This window comes from Myotis yumanensis, unplaced genomic scaffold, assembly GCF_028538775.1.
Source record: "Myotis yumanensis isolate MYYU_CA2020_CCGP unplaced genomic scaffold, mMyoYum1.0.hap1 SCAF_6, whole genome shotgun sequence".
In the NCBI taxonomy this organism is placed as follows: domain Eukaryota; kingdom Metazoa; phylum Chordata; class Mammalia; order Chiroptera; family Vespertilionidae; genus Myotis; species Myotis yumanensis.
Window position 1 is genome coordinate 615,341 of NW_027223757.1, and position 21,872 is coordinate 637,212.

Here is a 21,872-nt window from a genome sequence, read left to right on the forward strand (position 1 = left end):
CACCCTCCCAGGCGACAGGCAGAGCCCGCGGCCCCGTCTGTGCGTCTCCCCACGGGTGTCTCAGGGCAGAGGCAGAGGCGGAGGCGGAGGCGGAGGCGGAGGCGGAGGCCGGCTGGGGCACCTGTGATGGCGCTTCACCCCGGCCCTGGGGCCCGGAGCACACACCGATCTAAACCCTCCCGCCCGGCACAGACACCACAGCTGGGCAAGGGGTTCGCGCCTCAATTCATAGAAGTTCGGGGAGAGCGACGCTCCGCTGCTGGTCCCCGGCTGCGTCTCGGCTCTCGGGGCGCCTGTGTGGAGCCCGGGCGGGTGGGGGCGCATCGGTCTCCCGGGCTCTGCCATCTATGAGCTGGAATTCCGGGGGAACCTCCTAAACTAGCTCCTACACCCCGAGTTTTAAAGGAACAGTTGCACAGGAACCGTGAGAGCCCGTCCGTGGCTACAGCGCTGACAAAACAACGCTGAGAAAAGACCGTCTTTCCCCTTAACGCCTGGGAACTCACACCTTTAATTACACAGAAAAGAGAAATCCCTTAATTACAGGGGAGAGCCCTCGGCTTCTGCAGAGGGAGTAAGAGGATTGGGGGGACCCCCAGGGGACTGCGGGCGGCGGGGTCCACAGGCCAGAGAGAAGCGGTGGGTGAGGGCCGGAGGGATCGGGGGACAGGAGAGGAGACGCCCGAGCCCGCTGCCCCGGGCAGAGCCGCCCGCAGAGCTGAGCGGGCACCTGAGACAGCACAGGGGGAGGGGGCGTGTGCAGGCGGGGGCGTGGGGGGCCCTCGCCGTCAGTCACGCAGCCCCTGTGGGGGCACAGACCCGCCCGCCCGTCGCCACGGGGCTTCTCCAAACCACAGCGTCACCAAACACTCCCCGTGTCCCCGTGAACCTCGGACAGCGTGCACGCCGCGCCTGTTCACGCTGCTCCTCGGCGGAGCTCCGGGCGCCGGGCACGCCCTCCGTGTCCACGAGATGCTGCAGCGAGGCGCCAGGAGCAGTCACCTTCCCAGGGGAGAGGCCGGCGCTGGACCCGCCTCCACGCCCACGGCTTAGTGGGACACGCCGCCCGGGCCATCAGTCAGTGTCAGGGACGAGAATCCTTGAGAGGCACCCGCAGCCCTCAGGGAGCCCCGGCCCAGAACGGACAGTGGGGAGCAGGGGGCACAGCCCGTCCCTGATCCGAGACACCCCCGGTCCAAGTGTCACGCGGAGAAACAGCCCAGCAGGGGCGAGTCCGCGTGGCAGGCACGGGTCCTGCGTGGCCTTAAACACGTGGCCAGGGGCACCAGGATTTGGGAGCCTGGGGCAATGCCAGATCCTGGCCGAGCTGACTCTCCCTCAATTCCCGGAGAGCCTCGGGGGTGGGGGGCGGGGAGCCAATGTCCTGTTTGTCCCCGGGGTCCCTGCCCACTCGGTGCTGGGTTCTGGGATCCAGGGGGCTGCTCCAGTCTGGGGCTCCCCGGCCCAGGAACCCAGGTGAGTCCTAAGCAGACAAGACCCTGCCACTCCCGGGACACACGGCGCCCCGTCCCTGACAGCGATGGGGGACCAGAGGCCACGTCCAGCTCTTTCTTTATCACCCAGAGGGCAGTGGGCTCTGGCCCGGGAGAGCTGCAGGAGGTGCCGAGAAACGGCAGCGAGGCCTGGAGTCCAGAGAAGCAGCCGCGGGAAGAAGAGGGGCACCTGGCCCACCTTTCCTTCTTTGCTCAGTGGATTAGCACCCCGTCCGCAGCCTGAATCCCCAATCGGAGTGCGAGGCGGGTCACACGACACCCGCGGGCCCAGCCCCCCGGCTCCACACCCCGCACCGCGCTGTTTCATAAAGAATCAACTCACTCAGAATCAGGGAACTACCCTTGATGACATCCAGTGCCTCCACAAACGCGCCAGGACTCAGCCCCGGCCGTGCGGTCGGGGGTGGGAACGCAGGCAACATGTCCGTTTCCGACGGTTCCAGGCGTCAGAACGACCCCACCACCTGGTATTCCAAACTCACGGAGCCCACACTCTGACACGCAGAAATCACGGCTACACACAGGATGCAGGTACGTGCTGTGAGCAGCAACTCCTCCAGGGGTTCACGTCAAAAACTCCGAACGGCGAGAACCAACGGACACAGCGACCACGGGGATGGGGACGCAGGAAAGAGCCAGGGGACAGGCAGCGAAATCGGTTCCCCACCTGCCACCCACCTGCCACCCACCTGCCACCCACCTGCCACCCCACCTGCCACCCACCTGCCACCCACCTGCCACCCCACCTGCCACCCCACAGGAAGGAGGGCTTCAGGGCTCACACACCTTCCTGGGGGGGTTATACCCACATGACCAACTCCCGTCTAAGCTCATTTTAACCGACCGGTGTCACTGCTACCCCAAACATTTGGTATTAACACGCCGAACTGACGTGTGTAAGTGGTGACGCTGCAGGGACGTGTCCCCGAGATGGCGCCGTCTTCATATTCGGAGCCTCATTTCTGAGGAGCTGCCCGGTGGCTCCGGGATCGTCCCTCCTTTGGAGCAGCAGTTCTCAACCTGTGGGTCTCGACCCCTTTGGCGGTCGGACGACCCTTTCACTGGGGTCGCCTAAGCCCATCCTGCAGATCAGATATTTACATGACGATTTATAACAATAGTAACATGACAGTTATGAAGTAGCAACGGAAATAATTTTATGGTTGGGGCACAGCATGAGGAACTGTATTTAAAGGGCCAGAAGGTTAAGAACCACTGTACCTAAGAGATTCACACCAAGAAAGACGGGCACTCAGGTCACGGTCCTTCACTGAGGTCACGTCTGAACACATCTCCACCTTCCGACAGCGTAGCCTTCCTTGTTTTAATATGTTTTTATTGATTTCAGAGAGAAAGGGAGAGAGAATCATGGATCGCTGCCTCCTGCACGCCCCCCCTGGGGATCGAGCCCGAAACCTGGGCATGTGCCCTGACCGGGAATCAAACCGGTGACCTCTTGCTTCGTAGGTCGACGCTCAGCCACTGAACCGCATCGGCCGAGCAGAACCGACTCCATTTGTGGGTCCTGACCCGGTTCGGAGGGAGGCCAGCGCGGCGGTGGCTCCGATGGGTGCTGGCTGCCTCACCTCGAGACATTCGGCACCGACCAGACCCAGGTCATTGAGAAAGGCCACTTTTGAGGAACGGAAGGTATTTAAAATCAGGTGTTTTCCATGAGCAGATGCAGCTTAGAGATGTGCCGTGTCTGGTGTCGTCTGTCCGGCCCGCGGCCCACGGTGACACTGCCCCAGCCTGGGTGGGACGCCGTCCTGGCCACGCCCACGCATCCCGGGGACGCACAGCGGTTTATTTCACCTGGGGCTGGTGAGGTGCCCTCGGGCGTCTGGTCACGGCACACACGACTTGACTTGGATTCCGCTCTCTGGTGTTTTATGCTCTCATTCCTCTTCAGCACACGACTGCCCCAGACACCTGCTCCCGGGCGGGTGGGTGACGTCGCCGGCACAGCCCTCAGGGGTCTCTGGGCGTCACAGCCCACAAGCTCGGTACTAAACACCTGAAGGTGTGGCCAGGGGGGTGGGAACATCACGACCGACGCGTGTGGCTCCCGCTCCCTGCACCGCGTGCAGAGGGCGTGTGCGGGACACGGGAAACGAGTGGAATGCTCATGACAGGGATTCCTGCCGAGCCCGTCACTTGCTGATGATCCCACAGGGCCCTGCTCCTTCCCATCTCGCCCTCCATGACGGAAATAATTCGTCGGAAATGGCGCTGGACCACAGCCTCGGCGGATCTGGGGGAGGCAGTGACAGCTCATCACTGCGGAAGGGACGCTACGGGCGGCCCCGAGCGGCTATCAGAGGAGGAGATGGGAAATCCAGGGACACAGCCTGAGCAACCCAGGCCTGACCCCAGGGCCCCCCGGCCTGGCAGAGTCGGCAGCCAGGGCCCTGGGGTCTCCTGTGGACACCCCCGCAGGGCTCCTACCGCCACGGTTCTCACTCAGCAGCGTCTGAGCCACGGACGCCCACAGCGACACTCACAGTATTTTGCATCTTTAGTTTTAAAAAGGGATGCTGGTGTCTACTAACATGTTTCAGCCAAAATAATAAATGTGAGACATCACAGAGGGTTGGATGCGGAAATCGTTTTGTTGAAATCGGGCATTAAATGCCCTTTAGTCCCGGCCAGTGTGGCTCACTGATTGAGCATCGACTCATGAACCAGGAGGTCACAATTTGATGCCCAGTCAGGGTACATGCCCCGGTTGCGGGCTCAATTCCCAGTGTGGGGCATGCAGGAGGCAGCCGATCATATTCTCTCTCATCATTGATGTTTCTCTCTCTCTCTCTCCCTCTCCCTTCCTCTCTGAAATCAATCAATAAATATATATATATACACATACACACACTAGAGGCCTGGTGCACAACATTCATGCACTTGGGGGCGGGGGTCCCCTCAGCCCAGCTTGCGCCCTTTAGCAGTCTGGGAGCCCTCGGGGGATGTCCAACTGACAGCTTAGGCCCACCTGGGGAGCAGGCCTAAGCCGCCGTCTGACATCCTTATCACTGCTGCGGAGGACCGCCGCTGTGCTTGCCAGCCATCAGCCGGGCTTGTGGCTGAGCGACGCTCTCCCTATGGGAGCACACTGACCACCAGGGGGCAGCTCCTGCATTGGGCGTCTGCCCCCTGGTGGTCAGTGCGCGTCATAGCGATCGGTTGTTCCGCCGTTTGGTTGATTTGCATATTGCCTTTTATTATATAGGAATATTTTTTAAATGCCCTTTAAACATGGAGTGAGCAGAGAAGGATGGCAGGAGGCTGGTGGCCACGTGGGCTGCGCGCCCGCTGCCCGCTGCCCGGCTCGGGCTTCCCGTGGACTGAGAGGCCCTGCAGCCCTGCAAACCCCTCGACTCCCAGGGGTACACGTCCTAACACGTTAACCTTCATTCGAGGGTGCATGTAAGTCTGAGAAATCTGGAGTACCAGTCAATCAAAGTGAACTTCACCTTATTGACAATAAATCAAAAGATGCATTTAAATCATTCAAATTTTCAGCGAGTTGAGTGTGGGTGAGTCAACATGACGGAAACGCCAGCCCCTGGGCGGACATGATTCAGAGACGAGACGAGGGAGAAACATCAGCCAACATCCCCGCCCTGACCCGGGCCCAGCACACCGGCCTCCCCCCGAAACACAGCCCTCCGCCCGCCTGGGGCGCCCGCGACGGTGTCCCATGTTCCTTCCTTGGAGGTGAGCTCACAGTGCTGCATCCCAGGGGTGACTAATTGGAAGATCGTATCTGTTTCCAGAACGTTCCCTCCAGATGCAGCCGGTGGTTCCGGTCCAGGCTGTCCCGGGCTGCCCTTCCTGTCCCCGAGGGATCCCAGCCCGCGAATCCAGGGGCCTCTGACCCGACATCGGGGTCCCTGAGGCTCGAGTCTCGGTTTTGTTCCTCATTTGCAAACCTGCGCTGACTCTAAATGGAGCTGAGCCGGGCCCGCGTGGCTCATGGTTGAGCGTCGACCTATGAACCAGGAGGTTAGGGTTCGAGTCGGTCAGGGCACAGGCCCGGGTTGTGGGCTCCATCCCCAGTGGGGGGCATGCAGGAGGCAGCCGGTCGATCAGTGATTCTCTCTCATCACAAATGTTTCTACCACTCTCTCTCCCCTTCCTCTCTCTAAAAAAATCAATAAAAACATATTTTTAAAAATAAAAAATAAATGGAGCCAAGCTGCTGCCCAGAGGAACTTCCCTGCACACCTGACCCTCAGATCTCTGCTGCCCAAACAGCAAAGTGCACGGGGCCTGGGCGACCTCAGGGCCCAAAGAACGTACCCTGATGGTCCGGCCCAGGCGGGCGCAGGACCCGCCGGGAGGCTCTGCACCCCCCCCGCCCCCTCCCCCTGCCCCCCGGCGCTGGGACGGCCCTGAGGCGTGTCATCACCCTCTGCGGCCCGGAGGACGTCCGCCACGTGCGTGTGGTCAGGAGCTGGCACGCCGCGTGTTTACCCGTGACGCTCCGGTCACTGTAATTACAAGGCGGCCCAGAGGCAAAACACGGATCAAGTAATTACGGCTCAGCGAGCGCCACGCGAGCGCCACCTGTCACCACCGTCAGCCACCCGCCCTCGGCTCCGGGGACCCCGCCCCGGACGGTGGCGATGCAGGGGCCAGGGGCGCCGGGTGCTTTGCAGCCGGGATTCCTGCAGCGAAGAGGGGGGACTGCGCCCCGAGGCTGCACTGGGCTTTCGCTCGTGTTTACACATCCCCCTGGACACCTGTGGGGGCCAGAGACGCAGGCGCCAGGTGGGACAGCAGCCGGAGTGGACGTGGCGTGGAGGTCTCGGGAGGACCGAGGACCCCGGGCCGGGCCCTGCTGGGCTCCGTGCCACCGGCAGGAATGCGCAGACCGGCGTGAGGCCGGGGAACAGCGCTTCCCACGCGTGCGCACGGCCCCTGGCCCTGCCGGGGTTCCTGCTGCCCTGGCTTTATTTTTCCTTCCTGTGCATCTCACCGGCAGAAATAGGACGGTCAGGCCTGCTCCCCGCCTCGCACACAGCCTAGGCCGGGCCTCCCCCACGTGGGCGTGAGCCCCCACCCTCTCCCTCCCTGGCCCACCCACCGAGAACAGCTGCCTCCCCACGCAGCTCACCTGCCTGGACGGAAGACCCCCCCATGGACAGTAACAGCGCCCCAAATCCTAAGGCTCCCTCCTGAAAGCCAGCGAGCCTTCCCCCATGTCCCGGTGTCCCCCCCTCCATACCCCCCTCCCCCACGTCTGAGAGCCCGTGAAAGCGGGGCGCTCGCTGGTGCGCCCCATGAAGGGCTCTGTGCACTAAAGCCATGGTGCAGGGCCCAGGGGACCCGCCTCCCAAAGTCCCTGTGTCCTGGAGCAGCGCTGGCAGGGAGCCAGGCCGCAGCCCGAGGGAGTGGGTGTGGGAGGGGCCCCAACCTGCCCTGTCCACACGGGGCCACCACCAAGGAGGTCCAACATCAGGGAGGACTGGCCCTGGACTGGCCACAGCCACTGTCAGGAGGTCTGGTGCAGCCGTGATGTGGGGGCACAGACAGGCTCCTGGTGCAGCCGTGATGTGGGGGCGCAGACAGGCTCCTGGTGCAGCCGTGATGTGGGGGCGCAGACAGGCTCCTGGTGCAGCCGTGATGTGGGGGCGCAGACAGGCCCCGGTGCAGCTGTATGTGGGGGTGCAGACAGGCCCTGGTGCAGCTGTATGTGGGGGTGCAGACAGGCCCCGGTGCAGCCGTGATGTGGGGGTGTAGACAGGCCCCGGTGCAGCTGTATCTGGGGGTGCAGACAGGCTCCTGGTGCAGCCGTGATGTGGGGGTGCAGACAGGCTCCTGGTGCAGCCGTGATGTGGGGGTGCAGACAGGCCGCTGGTGTAGGGACAGAGGGGCTGCTTTCCCGGGACCCGCATGGGCTGCAGATGTTGGGCCTCGTCTGTGAGTTTCTTTGAAATCAGAGCATTAAATGCAAACCTTGTAACAGACTCACGAGCTCCGTGTCTCCTGTTGTTGTTTCTCTGAGAGTCAGGGCGACGGAGCACAGGGGCGGTGGGAAGGTCGTGTGGCAGCTGCGGTGGCCTGTCCCCCTCCTGGTCTCCGCCTAGGAGCGTCTGTGTCCCACTCCTAACACTCAGTCCCTGCGAGCGGCTGCCGCCCGGCATCGCACGGAGCTACCGGGCAGAAGCAGGTGAAATTGTGCCGGTTTCCTGGTCACTGGGGGCGGCCCTCGGACTTGCTGGTGTCCCGGCCGGAGGGTGAGTGGCTAGTTGTGGGGTCAACGTGTCCCTGGAGACAGCGTCTGCAAAACCCCAACCCCTGGAAACGACGCAGCGGGCAGCTGGGAGGAGGTTCCTGTGGCGGCTGCGCGGGAAGCGAGGTGGTGCTCGGGGACCCCAGCCAGTGCCTCACGTCCCCCTCTGCGGGCTGAGCCGAGGGGTAGGGCCCTCCTGGTGGGGAGCACAGCCCGCGGGTGCGTCTGCTGGGACCCAGTCCAGCGCCGGGACACGAGTGCGGCTGCGTGGGCCACGCTGGGGGGTGTGGGACCTGGGGCTGGGTTCTGAGCGCTCAGTCACTGGACCGTTTGACAGCTGGTCCCACACGCGTCCCTCCTGCGTGCGGTGACCGGAGCCGCCCAGCTCCTCACCGGAGTGAAGCTGGCTCGTGCTCCGTGTGAGCCCAGGAGGCGCGGGGGCAGCACCGAGGGGCCCCGGCAGTGGCTGTGGCCGGTCCAGGGCCAGTTCCCCCCACCAGCGGCCTGTCTGCACCCCCACATCATGGCTGCACCAGGAGCCTGTCTGCACCCCCACATCACGGCTGCACCAGGAGCCTGTCTGCATCCCCACATCACGGCTGCACCAGGAGCCTGTCTGCACCCCCAGATACAGCTGCACCGGGGCCTGTCTGCACCCCCACATCACGGCTGCACCGGGGCCTGTCTGCACCCCCACATACAGCTGTACCGGGGCCTGTCTGCACCCCCACATACAGCTGCACCGGGGCCTGTCTGCGCCCCCACATCACGGCTGCACCAGGAGCCTGTCTGCACCCCCACATCACAGCTGCACCAGGAGCCTGTCTGCACCCCCAGATACAGCTGCACCGGGGCCTGTCTGCACCCCCACATCACGGCTGCACCAGGAGCCTGTCTGCACCCCCACATCACGGCTGCACCAGGAGCCTGTCTGCGCCCCCACATCACGGCTGCACCAGGAGCCTGTCTGCACCCCCACATCACAGCTGCACCAGGAGCCTGTCTGCACCCCCAGATACAGCTGCACCGGGGCCTGTCTGCACCCCCACATCACGGCTGCACCAGGAGCCTGTCTGCACCCCCACATCACGGCTGCACCAGGAGCCTGTCTGCACCCCCACATCACAGCTGCACCAGGAGCCTGTCTGCACCCCCAGATACAGCTGCACCGGGGCCTGTCTGCGCCCCCACATCACGGCTGCACCAGGAGCCTGTCTGCACCCCCACATACAGCTGCACCAGGGCCTGTCTGCACCCCCACATACAGCTGCACCGGGGCCTGTCTGCACCCCCACATCACAGCTGCACCAGGAGCCTGTCTGCACCCCCACATCACGGCTGCACCAGGAGCCTGTCCCCTGCTCTGACACCTGGGAGGCCCCCCTTGATGCCCACCCACCTGCCCTTAGCCCTTCACCCCCACACCCGCCAGCACCCTCAGGAGGCTCCTCCCTCCCCAGATGCTCTCTGGCAGAACCCCCCCCAGCTGCCCTAGCACCCAGAGATCCCATGTCCCTCCACTGATGTCCCCTGGCCCCTGTGAGCAGTGCAGATGCCCGAGGGAAGGATGTGACTTTGTTTACCTACTTCCTGGGAGCCGGCCGTGCCCTCCGGGCCCCTCGTGCTGGGGGGTGAGGACGCGGGAACGACTCAGAAAGAGGGGCTGCGCTGACACCAGCACTGCCGGGGCTGCTGCGTTCTGTCGGCGGCCCTCCGTCTGGAGTGGCTGGAACACAGTGAATTCCGCAGACACACAGGAAGCCACGCCTCCCACAGAGCCACTGGCCGCGGTCACTCCACAGGTCCCAGCTCTCCCCCGCTGAGCCCCAGCCCTGATGGCACTCGCACCCCCAGGCTTCCACATCGAGGCGCTGGGAGGCGGAGGGTCCCCGGTTTCCTGTCCCCGATTTAGCATCTCTGCCTCAGAGTCACGTCTTTGAAGCCGGGAGTTCGCTGATGCCCGAACCCACGCCGAGTGGCAGGGCCAGGGTCCTTTTTGTCTCCCAGGTGGTGGGAGCCTGGACGGGGCACTGACCCTGAACCCCTCCCTGGAGCCCCTGTCCCCCAAGGAGGGGCCGGCCGCTCTCGGGCGCCCCTCCGGTGATCACCCGCAGTCCCCACCCAGGAGGGGGCGCCCCCTCACCCACCTGGCTGGGCCTCGGCACCTGTGCTCAGGGGCGTCCAGGTGGGAGAGCCGCCAGGAGAGCAGAGGCGGGACCGCGGCCCCACCCAGATTCTATCTCTGAATGGGAAGCAGGATCTGTCCCTGGCAACCCCCCCGACGAGATCCATCTTGTAAGAATGAGGGCTGATCGCGCGAGCACGTCGGGACCGGGGCAGCGGCACGGCTCAGGCGTGTAGGTTCAGGTTGGAGCCTTGCTCACCTTCCTTACCCCCAGGTGCCTCCAGAACCCCAGCCACACCCGCCCACGACACCACCCGCCGCCGGCAGGTGCGAGGGCAGGGGAGATACCATCGCGGGAGCAGGCACGCGCTTCGGAGAGGAGCCGAGGGCGAGCCGTCCCAGCCACAGCCGCCCTGTCCCGGAGGAGGTGTGTGTCCGGGCAGGGCCTGCGCCCCAGGGTGGGAGGGGCCGGACCACCAAGTGTCTATCGTTGGGTTGGTGGAAAGGTTTTAAACCGAGATTCACAGTAACATGTACTTGGGAGTTGAATGCAGCATTTATTTTATGTTTATTTTTTCAATATAATTTCATTGATTTCAGAGGAAGAGAGAGGGAGAGAGAGAGAGAGAAAGAGAGAGAAGAGAGAGAGAGAGAGAGAGAGAGAGAGAGAAACATCAGTGATGAAAGAGAATCATGGATCGGCTGCCTCCTGCACGCCCCACCCTGGGAATGGAGCCCGCAGCCCGGGCCTGTGCCCCGACCGGGAATCGAACTGTGACCTCCTGGTTCCTAGGTGGATGTTCAGCCCCCTGAGCCAGGCGGCCGGACCCAATGCAGCATTTTATTGATGGTCTCCAAGCTGCTGACTGGGAGGTGGGGGCAGGAGGGTCAGTCGGGCAGTGAGTGGGTTCACCCAAGTGTCCGCTCCTGGGAGAGGGGCTCACTGTCCTCAGGGGAGTTGCGGCCGCCCAGTCGCAGAAGACGGACGGTGCTCACACCTCAGGGGGTGCCCCGCCCGGGGCGAAGGGGTTGGACACAGCACCCGTGTCCCCCGGGGCTCAGACCTCAGGCAGCAGCTGCCCAGGGCCCGGCTCGCTGGGATCTCGGCTCAGGAAGCTCTCAGGGCCGGGGGCAGCCGCACGCCGGTGCCCGAGGCCAGGACTGAGGGCCGCCCTGACCCAGCAGCACTGGCGGGGAGGGTCCGAGAGGGAGGAGGCTCTCGGCCTCAGTCCCCCAGGCGGAGGACAGCCAGCTTGTGGGGAAGGGGGGCCGGACAGGGCCTGTCTGTGGGGAAGGGGGCCGGACAGGGCCAGCTTGTGGGAAGGGGGCCGGACAGGGCCGGCTTGTGGGAAGGGGGCCGGACAGGGCCGGCTTGTGGGGAAGGAGGCCGGACAGGGCCTGCCTGTGGGGAAGGGGCCGGACAGGGCCGGCCTGAGGGGAAGGGGGCCGGACAGGGGCTGCCTGCGGACGAGGGTGCTCCTCTTCAGGTGCCCACTAGACGCCGAGGAGCAGCTAGTCCTTGACTTGTCGGCAGCCGAGTGGTCCCTCGGCCTGATGGGAGCCGCCTCGGCCCGGCTCACAGCCTCTCCGCAGGGCCTCCTCACACCCCTTCGCCGGCAGTGAATGGGGGAGCGGGCCGGGGGGCCTGTGGTCTCTGTCCACCCTCAAAGCCTGATGGTCACCTATCTTCTGAGTGACGCCCCAGGGACCCCCTCCCCCCGCTCTCGACGAGCCTCTAACGGGCGCAGCCAGGACTGTATATGGAGGACGCTCGTGTCTGGAGGGAAGCTGGGGCCGCACCCAGTGCTGAGCCCTGAGGGGAGGAGATGGGGCTGGACAGGGGCCTCGCGGCTCCCGGCCGCTCGCTGTGAAGGCAGGACAGTCCCTCCCACGATCTACTAACCTACGAAGGGTCTGCTCTTGGGAGGAATGTGTGATGGGGAAGCTCAGTGTGTGACCTGGCTGCCCTGGAGGTCACGGGGTTTCCTAGAAAGGGCGCAGGGGGCAGGGAGCGCGGCCGGAACCCTGAGCCCAGCACCGGCTGCGGGCGGCCCCCGATCGCCTCCCTCCGACAGCCTGGGCCCTGCCGGCCACAGCACGCAGGAGAAGAGCCGCTTTTCCGGAAAAGTCACGGTTTTAAAATCGATCTTTGTTCACGTCCTGGTGGCACGGACGACGGCCTGTGACGCGTGCACCTGGAGCGGTCCTCACCCAGGGCCGGCGGCACCTCATGAAGCCTCTTTCCTTTGGTTCGGCCTCTGCCGGGCGGGAGGGTGACTGTGCCACGGCAAGAGCGGCGCCCAGGCTCCGTGGATCCCTTTGATCTGCGCGCTTTCCTCAATGTTGTAAAAGCACAGGGTAGAGTAAGAGGACTCGGGTGAGCAGTCCCAGCGAAGGTTAGTGATCAGAAAGCCGGACGAGATGCGGTGAAGAAAGGCGCGTGCACACTCGCGTCTGAGGATGGGCTAGAGAAACGGGTACAGCCCGGCCGGCCTGGCTCGGGGCGTGAGCGTCGACCTGTGAACCAGGAGGTCACGGTGCCACTCCAGGTCAGGGCACAGGCCCAGGTTGCAGGTTTGACCCCTAGTGGGGGTCGTGCAGGAGGCAGCTGATCCATGATTTCTCTCACCATTGATGTCTCTCTCTCTCTCTCTCTCCCTCTCTCTCTCTCCCCCTTCCTCTCTGAAATCAACAAAAATATATTTAAAAAATAAATAAACACTGACTCAGACAAGGCCAACCTACAGACTACTTACTGCTTTTCCCCAACAAACTGATGAGATTGCTCTTTAAGAAGCCACTAAACTCCGCGAACTTGAGGTACCCAGAGAGGAGCGGGCCCCCTCGACGGTGCCCCCGACGCGCGCTCGGCCCGCGATCAAACCCACCGCGGCTCATGTTCACCCGCAGCCCTTCACGCTCTCCGAAGCGTCGTGACTATTGGCGGACTCCCTGCCAGCAACCTCAAACGTTCCGCGTTGGCTTACTCGTCCCCCCAGAACAAAGTCTGCCCTGGGCACGGCTGGCTAATGGAGGGGTCGGTAACCTGACGCTGGGATCGAATGACGGTGTGGCCCACCCACCGCAACGCCGGCCACCAGGGCGCAGCTGGCGGAGGGGCGGGCGGAGGCGCTGGGGGTGGGAGGTGCAGGGGGGGGGCAGAGGAGGAATAGAAGCTGAAAGACCTCTTCTGGAACGGCCGGCTGCCGGTGCCAACGCAGAACGATCGACCGTGTTAACCCGTCAGCACAGCAGTTCTCAACCTGTGGGTCGCGGCCCCTTTGGCGGTCGAACGACCCTTTCACAGGGGTCGCCTAGGACCATCCTGCATATCAGATATTTACACGACGATTCATAGCAGTAGCAACATTACAGTGATGAAGTAGCAACAAACATAATGTTATGGTTGGGGCACAGCATGAGGAACGGTACTTAAAGGGCCAGAAGGTGGAGAACCACTGCATCAGCACACGGGGAACACGGGAGCGCGATTCGGGAGAAGTGGGAGAGAGAACGGAAAGAGACGCCGGGAAAGACCAAAGAAACCGAAGGGAGACCCACCCCGGAGGGAGGAAGCCCGCTCCCTCGGTCGCCGCCCCTCCTCCGAGCGTCATGGGCGGCGGCTGCATGAGGTCACACGCCACAGAACCTGACTGTGATCCTGGTTTCAGCGTCGCCCTGCGATGCCTCCGCGTGGAGGGTTCTAACTAAATTTGGTCAGATCTCACAGCGCCCGAGTTTCTACGTACAACTCCTCTCTCTTCATCCCGACAGAATAAACTCGAGCTGACGATTTCCTTTTATTCGTTTGTGGTTTATTACAAACCTTGGCTCTTGGAGCTCCAACCTGGGGCTACAAAATCACACGAGAATGTCTGCTATTTTCACTTTCAGAATAATTCCTTCTCCGGGTAAAATCAAACTTCCTTTCCCAACATCTTTCCTCCGGGGCTTCAGCTAAGTGTGCAACAGGCTGCTGTTCAACCTCCACAGATGGACGCCTCTCCACCAGGAAGCCTTGTCCCGTTACCCACACCGTCGCCCGGGGAAGCGTCCGGGTGACAAGTCTAATGCCTTACATTCCCGGGTGGGGAACGTCCGGCCTGTGGGCGGCAGAAGGCCCGCGGAATCCCGGGGCCTGGCCCTGCCCAGGCGTTAGGGGTGAGTGACCCGGTAGAGCAGGCTGGTCATTAAGCTGACCTTTCCGTGTGGCCCTCGAATGATGGTATCAGTGTCCACTGGCCCTTGGCAGGGCAAGGCCCCACCCCTGCGTGAACGCAGAAAACCTGCTCTTGATTCCTTCCTACTTCCAAGAGGCTCCTGGAAACCCACATCCACGTCTGTCCTGTATGTGTGGACGGGGCACCTTTCAACTCAAAAATACACAGATGTGCCCTGGCCCACACGGTCACACCCATCTCCACAGCAGCCCCACGGCAGCCCTGGCCTGCGGGGAGGCTCGTGAGGGGACAGGATCCCTCCGACCCCGTGGCCCCAGCCCCTGCACCCTCGGGCCCATCCGGCCGTGACTGCAGCCTCGTTCGGGCCGGAGTGGCTTCAGGTTTTATGAGGGTCTTGACTTCAAATCACAAGGAAAGTGGCCGCCCAGACATCTGGGTCCCGAGCCGCCAGGAAGGGGCTCCCAGGCCGGGGCCCTGATGGGTTCAGGTTCCTTCTCCGTAGGCCCCCTCTGGCCGGCCGTCTCACACCGGGGCACGAAGCCGCCTTCCCGGGGCGTCCACGCCCGCCCAGCGTGCGCAGGGGAGAGGAGAAGCCGCAATCGCTCCTGAGGGATCCACGCTGAGTGGAGCAGCGCCCACCAGATGACGCGGGAGCGAGAGCGGTTCACGGCTGGTGTCTCGGCACGTCCACGGGAGGTCTTCTCACGGACACGCCGGGAAGCGTCTGAAACTTGTAACTGAGCCAGAGCTGTTTCCTGCTTCCTTCCCGCTCTTTTAGGCCAAATAAGTACGGGGGGGGGGGGGGGGGGGTGACCACGTGGGAAGGCGACCACGGTCAACGGGTCCCGAATGGAAAAGGGGTGCCCAGTTCTAGCCTAAAGGTGACGGGAGAGTGGAGCCAGGACGCCCGCCCCCCAGGAAGGAGAGCGGCTTCGGGGTCTGGAAGCACCAGGCCACCTTGCTGCCGGGGCTCCTGTGGGGTCTGGGCTCGGCTTCCCTTCCCTCGAACGTGGACACACCAGAGCGTGTGCCTCGCTGTGCGGGGGGCGGGGGGCCAATGAGCAGACAGAGTCCCTGTCAGTCCCTCCCAGGAACCCTCCGGGGCGCCCGCCTTCACGGGCTGTGAGCAAAGGGGGGGCTCCCTCAACGCTGCCTTCCACATGGGGGTGCAGAGGCAGGGTCAGCTCCACATGCGGCCATGGTCCCTCCAGCACCTCTGGGCACTGCCCCGCGGGGCACACTCAGGTGTGGGCCTAGCAGCAGGACACACACACGCACTCAGGTGTGGGCCTAGCAGCAGGACACACACACGCACTCAGGTGTGAGCCCAGTGACAGGACACACACACGCACTCAGGTGTGAGCCCAGTGACAGGACACACACACTCACTCAGGTGTGGGCCCAGTGACAGGACACACTCACTCACTCAGGTGTGGGCCCAGTGACAGGACACACTCACTCACTCAGGTGTGAGCCCAGTGACAGGACACACTCACTCACTCAGGTGTGAGCCCAGTGACAGGACACACTCACTCACTCAGGTGTGAGCCCAGTGACAGGACACACTCACTCACTCAGGTGTGAGCCCAGTGACAGGGCACACACACGCACTCAGGTGTGAGCCCAGTGACAGGACACACACACTCACTCAGGTGTGAGCCCAGTGACAGGGCACACACACGCACTCAGGTGTGAGCCCAATGACAGGACACACTCACTCACTCAGGTGTGGGCCTAGCGGCAGGACACACACACTCAGGTGTGAGCCTAGCGGCAGGGCATTAGGCAAACTCATAGGCCTGCACCTGGGACCGTGTAGAGCTGTGGCCCTGTCTGCCCAGCTAACGCTTCACACTGGGAAGTGTTCCCGGTCTCGGCTGTGCACAGAAATTTAAAGAGAACCGTCAGCCCTCCCCTGGGAAGCGGAGAAGCCTGGCCTTGGGGGGCCCCCCTTCAGGGAGGAGAGGCGGGGCCCACGTCAGGGCGGACTGGACTCCGTCACACCACCTGCTGGCGGGCGGCGAGGCCAAGGCCAGTGAGGACAGGAGCGTAGGCCAGGCCACGGAACGTCATCAGGAAACACACAAAAGGGAGAATGAATAAAAAACGGTCATTCTCCAGCAAAGCAGATCCTCTTGTCTCGCGCACAAAGCCCAGTGGCCCTCTGGCCACATCTGCCCCCGCGAGTGGGCAGCAGGGAGAAGGCGTGTCCTGAGAAGCCAGGCCCAGGAACTTCTAAACGCCACGCGTGCAGGCGCCTGTGTCCGGGCGAGAAGCGGGGCGAACGGGGGCAGAGCACGCGAGCACCCGTCCAGCCCCACAGCAGACACCCGACGGGGCCCACACACAGGAGAGCAGAGCGCGGGCACAGGGGACCTGCGGTGGGGAGCCCCCGGCTGCTTCCAGGCCCACGCGACCCGGCGGCGGGCAAGGGGATGACACCTCAGAGGGACGGGGCCTGGGGCGTTGGGTGCATGTTAACTGGAGAAGGATGTACCGCGCACACCAGAGCCCTTATCTCTACCCCTCACACGCGCTGAGCAGATAGAGCTGCTATGTCCCCTTCAGATTAGGGGAGCGGAGAGAGGACCGCAGCCACCCCTCCCGGAGCCTCGGGCAGCCGACGGGCCTGATTTATGCAGGACCAGACGTGAGGGCTGCGTGAGGGCCTTCCTCTGGAACAAAGAGATCCCCGCACCCCAGGAAGCCATCTACAGAGACACCAGCACCTCCCATTCCGCCAGCCCATCGCTGGCTTCCTGGTGTCCTGCGGCGGGGGCGGGGGGAGCGGGGGGAGACGACGTCTGCCAAATAGTTTACGGCTTTAAACTCCGTTCCTGGTGCAAGAGCAGCACAGCCTTCGCCGGCAAGTTGTGGTGTTAAAGCCACACGTCCTCTGGGCCGTGCCGTGAGGGAGGCCCCGGGACCCCGCCAGGTCGGCTTGGCCACGGGAGCCCACGTGTGGCTGGCGTGGCTGCAGCCGGAGACCCTGAGAGCCGCGGGCGCAGGCGAGGCACCAGAGACTGCGAGGAAACGGTTAAGTCGGGAGAGGGGAGGGAGAGAAGAAAAGAAAATCTGCGGAGATTTAAATTGTTCCAATAACTAACCGCACGGATCCTGCTGCTCCTCCGGGGACCACCCGGCCGGGCCCCCCAGGACGGCAGGCCCGGGACAGGCTGCCTCGCGCCCTTCCAGCGCCGCGGCCACGGTGGGTCGCCCTCGGCCGTGGCCCTGCCGAAAACGTGGGTCTCGTGGAGCGTTGGTCTCACCCTCTGATGCACTATGGGGGGGGGTCTGTTTTCATGTGTGTGCATGCATCTTATGTACACGTATGTACACATGTGTATACACATGAACACAGCCAGTGCATGGTGGTGGGTGGGCCCCTCTGGGGAGATACGAGTCTGCAGGGAAGGCTGAGTGTGTGAAAACCTTCGAGCCTCCGGAACAGCCTCTAGTCGACAAGTCCCTGGAGACACTAGGCAGGGACCAGGCGGCTCCAGAAGAATCTTAGGTATGAACCAGGAGCGGCTGACGCCTTCCCGCTGCCGGGACGCTCGCGGGAGCGCCGCGCCTTTGCTGAAACGCAGAACGGACCACAGCCTCTCTTTCTGATGCCGTGAACTCGGGAGGGCACGTCCCGGCCACTTACACCCTCCCCACCAGAGGCGCGCTCCCTGCCTCGTGTTTTCTCAAGCACTTGTTCAAGAACACATGTAAGCGGCGTGTTTTCGCTGCTGCAGATTGCATTAATTATGGGCTTGCAGACCCTGCCAGCCGCGAGGTCTGCAGAGCTGGGGGCTGCAGGCTCAGCAGGGCCAGTGGCCGTGGCTTGGCGCAGCCCCTGGACACAGCTCCGCGCTTGGCACCGCGCGGGTCGACCAGGGCCTTGGCCTAGAAGTTGCAGCGAAGAAAGAAAAACACGCTGTGGTCAACCGCAGTGACCCAAGCTCTGGGGCGCGCGCCCGCCGGTCGCACAGCTCAGACGGGGGGGGGGGGGGGGGGGGGCGGGGGGCGCCGTGGGGCGAAGTGGCCCCTGGGGCGCAGGGACTCCTCCCCCTTCTGTCCGTTTACACCAGTGACGAATGATCCCTATTTGTCATGCCATCTGCTCTCCTAACTCCACACAGGGAGGGTCTCCAGAAAGGACCCCCCCAACCTTGGGGGCGACAAGGAGGGCCCAAGGCTCCCAGCCCCTCCAACCAGCTCAGCGCCCACGCGCAGAGCCCGCGGACAGGCGCGCTCCAGGGGCCAGTGGGCACCAGGTCCCTGGTGGGTCCGCCTCCAACAGTCCGCGGGGCGGCGCTGGCGATCCCAGACCTTGCGTCGGGCGCGGGACCCTGCACACCCCTAAGTGGGGGAGCGCACTCCGACCCCCACCCCCCCCCACCCCCCCTACCCCCCGAGCTAGCCCCCTCCCCCGCCCCTTCCGCCCCCAGTGCGCCCTTGGCAGCTGGCGGCGGTCCAGCCCAGAGCGCACCTCGCGCACCCGCCAGCCCAAGTCCCACCTGCCCAGCCCGCCGGCAGGAGGAGGCCCCCCCGCCTCCGGGGTCACCTGCTCTGCTCCGCGGGGACCAGGACTCACCGTGAGCGCCGAGAACTTCTGCGCGGGCGCCGGCGGCAGCAGCCCCGCGAGCAGCAGCGGCAGCCAGCAGAGCCGGGGCCGCAGCATGGTGCGCGCGGGCGGCCGGAGCGGAGCGGCGACACGCGGCGGCGGCGGCCGGAGCCTGGCGCTGGGCTGCGGGCTGTCCTCCCCTCCGCTCCTGGCGCCCGGCTCGACCAGCTGCCCTCCCGGCACAGAGAGGTCCTGCGTCCTTTAGGGCTTCCCTGGCTCCTGTCAAATCACTGCGGAGCCTCCTGCCTCCTCCCTCCTCCCTCCTCCCCGCCCTCCCCTCCAGCCCAGAGCCCCACCTCCTGCGCCCGCAGCGCGCGGCTCAGCTCAGATGCGCTGGGGCGCAGGGGCCACCCCCGGGTGCTGTGTGCGCGCCTCCTTCCCGGCGCGGTGCCCACGCACACGCATGGATGCACACATGTGTGCGCACACGCATTACACACACATGCACACACCACGCGGGCACGTCTGGGAGGGCTCCCTGGCCCAACCACAAGGTGCGCTGCGCCCTCCTCCCTTCCCAGGACCTGATCCCTGCAGGCCCACCCCTGCGGGCCTGGGTCTCCCACCTGCATTAATCAGAAACCTAGGTCAGCCCAGCCGCCCCGCCCTCCCCTCCCCTCCCCCCCCACCCCACTCCCCCCACCCCGCCTCTTCAACCTCTGGACTCTCACTGCACCTGGTGCAGCCCAGAGGTCGCCACTCAAACTTTCTGGCTCTCAGGCAGGGGCAGCAAACAACACCACAGTGTCCAGAAATGGCCTTCGCGCAGGTTCAGCCCCGCGGGGGCCGAGTTCTGAGCCGCACGCAGCGGTTGGTGACCCGCAGGTGGGGCTGGGCAGTGTCTGCGTGGAGCCGCCCTGTCCCGCGGTGGGTGTTTCAGGGGCCTCGGGGCGCGCAGGCCGCAGGCTCCACGTGGAGAGGGTGGAATCCGGGAGGACTGTGCGCACGCAGGCGCTGGATGGGATCCATTGCAGACAGCATTGCTGGAATAGTTTAGCCCTGGCTACGACTGCACAGGAAGAAGCCCAGTTCTGGCTCCCACCAAAAACCAGGAGCGAGGATTTGCAAGAACAATGCACCGATTGACTGGGGGCGGGGAGGACAAAACCTAGAACATCCAAATCTGGTCTTTAATCGGATGTTTAATCGGAAGCTGTAGCCCCGGGTGGGGGAGGGGCTGTGCCAGCAAAGCCTGGGCCCACCCTGAGACAAAGGCGGAGTGTTCCCGGCTGGGGGCCCCCCTGGGAGGGGGGCGGCGCCCCGCTTCCACAAGCAACGTGATGGACACGGATGGGGAAGACGTGCCTGTCCTGGGAGGGGGCTACTCAAATTCCTGGGCCCAGAGAATCTATTAAGCGCTTTAAAGTTTAAACACATTCGTTCCTCCTGGCTCGAGGGCGCGGGAGGAAATGATAATAAAACCCCCGGAGGGCTCGGGGTCCGAGAAGCAGGTGAGCGGAGCAGCTGCGAGTGATTAAGTGGCTCAGCAGTGCCCTCAGGAAGCTCCGTAAAAATTAAGGTAGAAATGAAGCAGTAAATACCGCAGACTCTCAGATCCTCCAACGCAGAACGTGGCCCTCCAGAGCCAGCACAGCTCCAGACGAAGCCGTGCCCTGGGCGTCTGCTCCCCTCGGCCCAGGCCCGGAGCGTGCCCTCAGGTCTGCGCGTGGCTCTGGAGCTCACAGGATTGAAATCAGGCTCCTTGGTTCCCCCCATCAGCTTCACCACGGCGGACGAGGAGTAGAGTTAATTGTCCCCACTTCACAAGTGAGGCCGCACGGGACCAGCAGCAGGTGGCAGCCAGATCCACAGGCAGCGGGGCAGGGCCCGATGCCCAGCCGTGCAGCCCTGGCCACGGCCCACCTTCCTCTGGAGGCTTGGAGGTGCCGCCGGGGCCAGGAGGCGACCGCCAGGCCCTCAGGCCTTTTATTCAGAATCTCAACCAATGTTCATACACCAACTGCAGATGCCGGGATCCCAGCTTCCTTCCTGGGCCCCCCAAGGTGGGGAGGGGTCCAGGTTGCTAGAAGCAGAGTGTGGGGACATCCCCAAGTCCCATTTTCATGGGGAAAATCGATACATTTACTAAAAACACTAAGAAATCTATATGTCTGTCCTAACCGGTTTGGCTCAGTGGATAGAGCGTCGGCCTGGGGACTGAAGGGTCCCAGGTTCGATTCCAGTCAAGGGCATGTGCCTTTCTTTGTGGGCACATCCCCAGTGGGAGGTGTGCAGGAGGCAGCTGAACGATGTTTCTTTCTCATCGATGTTTCTAACTCTCTATCCCTCTTCCTCTCTGTAAAAAATCAATAAAATATATTTTTTTTAAAAAGAGAAATCAATATGTCTGTCTAACATTCTTTTTTTTAATGTTTTTACTATTTTCAGAGAAAGGAAGGGAGAGAAAGAGAGAAGCATCAATGATGAGAGAGAATCATTGATTCGCTGCCTCCTGCACGCCCCACACTGGGGATGGAGCCCCCAACGTCCTGACCGGGAATCAAACCCTGACCTCCTGGTTCATAGGTCAATGCTCAACCCCTGAGCCACGCCAGCCGGGCTGTGTGACAGGAGAGTTAACACTGGCGTGGATGCCAGGGAAGGAGATACAAGTACCTTTACTTGGTTCAAAATCAAGGCAGGGAAAAACCGGTTCCTATTTCCCAACCAGTCCCCCTGGGCCAGACGACAGCAGAGGAAGTTCCCTGGAAACACGGGGTGTTTTTTAATTAGCGTGATAAGGGCTCATCCTACATCCTGGCTGTGGATCCAGGATCTCAGTTGTGTCACCAGTGAAAGCTGCCAGAAGGAAGAGCAGGAGAAAACGGCCCCCGGGCTCGAGCCATCCTTGCCTTCCTCAGAGGCCTCCTGCCCTGGCAGGCCCCCACTTCATCCTTCAGGTTCGAAGGCTGACACTGCAAAAGGAGGTTTTCTGGGGTGGACAGGATCTTAATTCTTATTTCTGGGTAACTTGTGATCGGCCAGAATGCTTTGTGTCAGCTCACTCCCCGCCCCCATTAGGCAAAGTCGGGACCTTCAGCCCTGTCCCCGCCGCCTCGTGTTCAATGTGCAGCCCCGTCACCACCCTGAGGGGCACCCGAGTGACCGGCAGCAACACTGGCCGCTGCCCAGCCAGGACGGCCCTGTCCCAGCCACGTCCCCACTTCTCTTGTCTCTGGCCTCTGCTGACCCCTGGCAGGAG

At 63.4% G+C, this 21,872-nt stretch overlaps 1 protein-coding gene across 4 annotated transcripts in view; it reads right to left on the reverse strand.

The window, feature by feature from the left end:
• Nucleotides 1-18,877, reverse strand: part of SMOC2 (SPARC related modular calcium binding 2) — a 65,952-nt gene extending 47,075 nt beyond the window's left edge. For all 4 annotated transcript variants that reach the window (XM_070417322.1, XM_070417321.1, XM_070417320.1 and 1 more), the window contains exon 1: nucleotides 18,641-18,877. In XM_070417322.1, coding sequence (XP_070273423.1) covers nucleotides 18,641-18,727 — 87 coding nt within the window. In that variant the 5' untranslated portion in view covers nucleotides 18,728-18,877. The remainder of the gene's footprint in view (nucleotides 1-18,640) is intronic.
• Between the last annotated feature and the right edge of the window lie 2,995 nt (nucleotides 18,878-21,872).